This window comes from Trypanosoma theileri (genome assembly GCF_002087225.1).
Source record: "Trypanosoma theileri isolate Edinburgh chromosome Unknown TM35_Tth_12_V1, whole genome shotgun sequence".
NCBI lineage: Eukaryota > Euglenozoa > Kinetoplastea > Trypanosomatida > Trypanosomatidae > Trypanosoma > Trypanosoma theileri.
This window is the reverse complement of record NW_021639854.1, coordinates 256,470-260,666: the sequence shown is the minus strand read 5'-3', so window position 1 is coordinate 260,666 and position 4,197 is coordinate 256,470. Positions and strand designations below refer to the sequence as shown.

At 38.6% G+C, this 4,197-nt stretch overlaps 1 protein-coding gene across 1 annotated transcript; it reads right to left on the bottom strand.

Moving 5' to 3' along the window:
- Window positions 1-1,406: 1,406 nt before the first annotated feature.
- On the bottom strand, window positions 1,407-3,686 carry TM35_000122190 (uncharacterized protein; the record flags this gene model as incomplete). The annotated part of the gene is made up of 1 exon (XM_029025194.1): window positions 1,407-3,686. The coding sequence occupies one exon, from the start codon at window positions 3,684-3,686 to the stop codon at window positions 1,407-1,409; it is 2,280 nt and encodes a 759-aa protein (XP_028883510.1).
- Window positions 3,687-4,197: the final 511 nt, after the last annotated feature.

Genomic DNA, 4,197 nt, shown 5'->3' with positions numbered 1-4,197 from the left:
ATATATATATATATATATATATAATTCTGCTTGTCTCCCTTTTATTTAGTCGCTAACACTACTTGATTACCTCCCTCTCTTCCTTATCCTTTTCCTTCTTGAACGGCGCCCACTCACTCACTCACTCACTCACTTAACTTTTTTTTTTTTGTTTTGTTTCCATTTCGCCTCATGTCTTCTTCTTCTTTTTTTTTTTTCTTTTTTTTCTGTTTTCAACATCCCACTTCCCATATAATATATTGTTAACGACTGCGCCTTTTTTTTTTTCTTTGTTTTTCGTTTTCTTTTTTTTTTTTTTTTCGTTGTTCCATCTTTCTCCGTTGGTTTATCTATCGAATCTGTGGGAGGTTCCCTTCAGACTTGCTTTTTTTTCTTCTCTTTTCTTTTCTTCGCTTTTTTTTTTTCGTTTTGATGTTTGGGTTCATATTCTTTGCTGGTTTGTTTTCTTTCTTTTTTTTTTTTAATTTGCGTATCGCTTTCGTTGTCAGAATTCATTTTTTAAATCTGTTTGCGTCATTTCTCTCTGAATTTAACCGCTGAAGATATCAATGTAAGTGCGCACCTCTCATCCTCTTTGTGCTGATGTTTCCTATATATATATATAAACACAGCTATCCCTTTTTTTCCTTCTTTCTTTTTTCTCTCTATCAATGTATATTTTTCTCTGTTGGACTCTCTTCTTTGTTTTTCTTCGTTATTCTTCTCTCCAACGCACATACACACACACATATATATATATATATATATATATATATATATATATATATATATATATATATACACGCACACGCAAAACAGTAGAAAGAAATCTCAATCGTAATCGTAATAGTAATAGTAATAATAATAGTAAAAGACTTTTAAACGTTTTTTTTTTCCCCCTTTTCTTCCTCATCATTTCTTTTTTCTTTCGTTTCTTGACTTTTCGTCTTCGTCATGCATGTGTCTTATATATATTTTTTTTTTCTTTGCATACCGTTTTTCTCTCTGGTGTGTATGTTTGTTTGTTTGTTTGTTTTTCCTTTTCTTTCTTCACACCTTTAGGTACACAGACGAAATGTACCTTTCACTCCTAACAGACTGTTTATTTGTTTTTTTCGTTTTGTTTTTTTTTTTTTTTCGTTCCTTCCTCCTTCCATCTCTTCGTCTTTTGGTCGTCTTCTATTGTTCTTTCTTTATAGTAATCGTAATCGTAGTAAAAATCATAGTTTTGTTTTTTCTTTCTTTCTTTTCTGTTATTCTCGTGTAAATGTGTGTAGGGATTTCATTCCCTCTCTGTTAATACGGTGGAATATCATTTCCTCTTTCGCTTCGCACTACTTTTTTTTTTTTTTTTTCATTTGTGGATGATAGAGACTCCATTCATGTACTTTGATCTTCTTTTTCTTTTTCTGCTCCTACCGAGCAGATCACTTCTCGCCCTCAACGCCCATCATCGTCATGTGCTTATTGTTGTTGTTGTTGTTGTTATTATGATGTGGATGATGATTATGATGATGCGAGTTATAATGATGATGATGATGATGATTATTATTATTATTATTATTATTATTATTATTATTATTATTATTATTATTATTATTATTGGATCCTCTATTTCCACTGTTCATTTTAGAGCCCATACCACCACCAGTACTCAAGTTCCCTTTTCCACCATTCCCACCAACGTTATTTCCCTTCGACATGTGATTCCCATTCACACCATTCATACCGTTGCTGTTACTGTTATTATTATTATTATTGTTAGTATTAGTATTAGTATTATTCACCATACCGTTATTACCAGACACATTGGATTGAACTGCTTTCGAGCGCACATCATATATACGCAGTACACGTGCGGCTGGTGTAGCTGCAGCAGCAGTAGTAGTATTAGTAGTAGTAGTGGCTGTAGGTGTGGGAGCAGATACACTTTGTACGGTGAATGGAGATGTTCCCGGCAGTGCCCCAGCGACAATGGGGGAATTCCCTCCACTATACGTATTCTCCGGCCGTGCGGGAAATAATAAATGACTGCCATTTATATTCGTATTTGGGTTTGCACTGCTGCCATTGTTGTTATTATTATTGTTATTACCGCTAGAGACAATCCATTGACCGCCGAATGTTAACGGCGATGTGCCGCTGCCGCCAAAACAAGAGACGGCACTACCGGCGTACGTCATGGGACTCGTGTGGGCCGCCGCTGAAGAGGCAGAAGAGAGTGGCGGTGGTAGTTGTTGTTGTTGAGATTGAGATAGAGATAGAGATTGTTGTTGAGATTGGAGAACGGCGTGCCGCTGCTGATCGCAAATGGTGCGGAACGCCTCCTCCGACACTTCCCCGACCGACAGCGGCGTGGTGGTGTAACACGTGTCGCCAATCGTGACGGTCCGCGTTGCCGGCGTGACGGAGGCGAGAACCGCCATAATGTGCGGCGGGGGCTGCAGCCGCAGTTCATACTCGCGGCAGATGTGAATATTATTGCAGTCCTCCAAATAACGGCAGCGGTGGGCCAAGTGCAGTCGACAGATGAGTTTCGCGGGGAGCTCCAATACCTCCTCACGATCATCCACTGTTTGACTGTTGTTGCTATTGCTGTCATTATTCGTTTGGCTGTTATTGTTTGTAGTCGTCGTCGTCGTAGTAGTATTATTATTATTATTATTCTTCTTGCTGCTGCTGTTGTTATTGTTATTATTATTATTATTCTCCTTTGAGGAAGGTGGTACTTGTGAAGATGTCTGTTGTTCGGATTTCCGCTTGGGTGGAGGTACACTGTGGGCCATAAATCGCAGTAAACCCACTGTTTGGGCCACACGGTCTGTTGGAATCAAATCACTGCTGTCGCTATTCATACTATTACCCCCACCACCATGCTTGTTATTATTATTATGATTGGCATTATCTCCATTGGAATTGGTATTTCCCATCCCACCATTATTGTTATTACTCGTCCCACTGCTGTTCACCACACGAATAAATTTAAAACGGTTTGTTAATACCGAGGTATCATGCGGGTCATCATGTACACGACAACACGTTGGTGCATGTAAGGCCTCATATCGTAATTGTGGAATAGCGGATGGAAGTACATGTGCTTGTCTACACCACTGATGTCGACATCGACCCTCGAGAAATGAAATACAAAGAGATGGAACACTTCCAGCAGTGGCGGTGGCTTGTGTGTGGACGAGTTGAGAGAGTGGAACCCGCAGTTTACGGGTGAGGGGATCGAGAACCCAAATCCAACGTTCACCTTCGGTCTTTCCATCACTGTCCTTACTTGCACTTCTATCACCACTGTTACTCTTACTGCTGCTGCTGTGGTTGTGGCTGTGGTTATTATTGTTATTATTATTATTGTTGTTATTATTATTATTTGTGGTGGTGGTGTTGTTGTTGTTTGGGTTAGAGTTGAGGTTTCGGATCTCTTGGCTGTCCGTATGGGTCTTGTCCTTCTCCGTCTGGCTTTCACACAGTGCCGACGTCTTCACATAATCCCCAACATTTAGTCCATTGGAATTGGTGGTGTTATTATTGGTATTAGTGTTCTTGTTGTTGTTGTTGTTGTTGTTGTTGTTGGTAGTAATAGTGGTATTGTTGTTATTACTGTTGTTGTTGAGTTGAACGGCATCTGTGGTGTTATCGGCCGCAACACTCCAAAGATGCGGCTCCACCGCAGTAGTAGCCACACACCCCAAATCCATCTATCAATCTATATATATAGATACAGATATATATATATATAGATATACTTTAAACGAAGAGTAAAAAGAGAATTTGCTGCTGCTGCTCCTATTGATGCGGCAGCCTTTTTCTTTCTTTTTTTCCTTTTCTTTCTTTTCTTTTTTTGCTTAATGATAATAATAACGATGACGCTCTTGTCAAAACGACTCGCTATGTCTTTCTTTCTTTTTCTTTCTTTTCTTTCTTTTTTCTCGCTCTCTGTGTGGATGCTACGCGATTGTGTAACTCCCTCAAATAAACACGCTTTTCAATCCCAATTGGGTTTCTATCGCTATGATGCTGAAAAAGAGGCTCAATAAGAAAAAAGAGAAAAACAAAACAAAAAAACAGACAAACGTACACTCACAGGTGCACAAGAACTATACTACACAGAGAAATATACTCACCTACAATAAGCCCAGGAGTGTATGTATGCGTATCTTTCTGTTTATTACCCTATTTGTATATATATATATATATATATATATATAT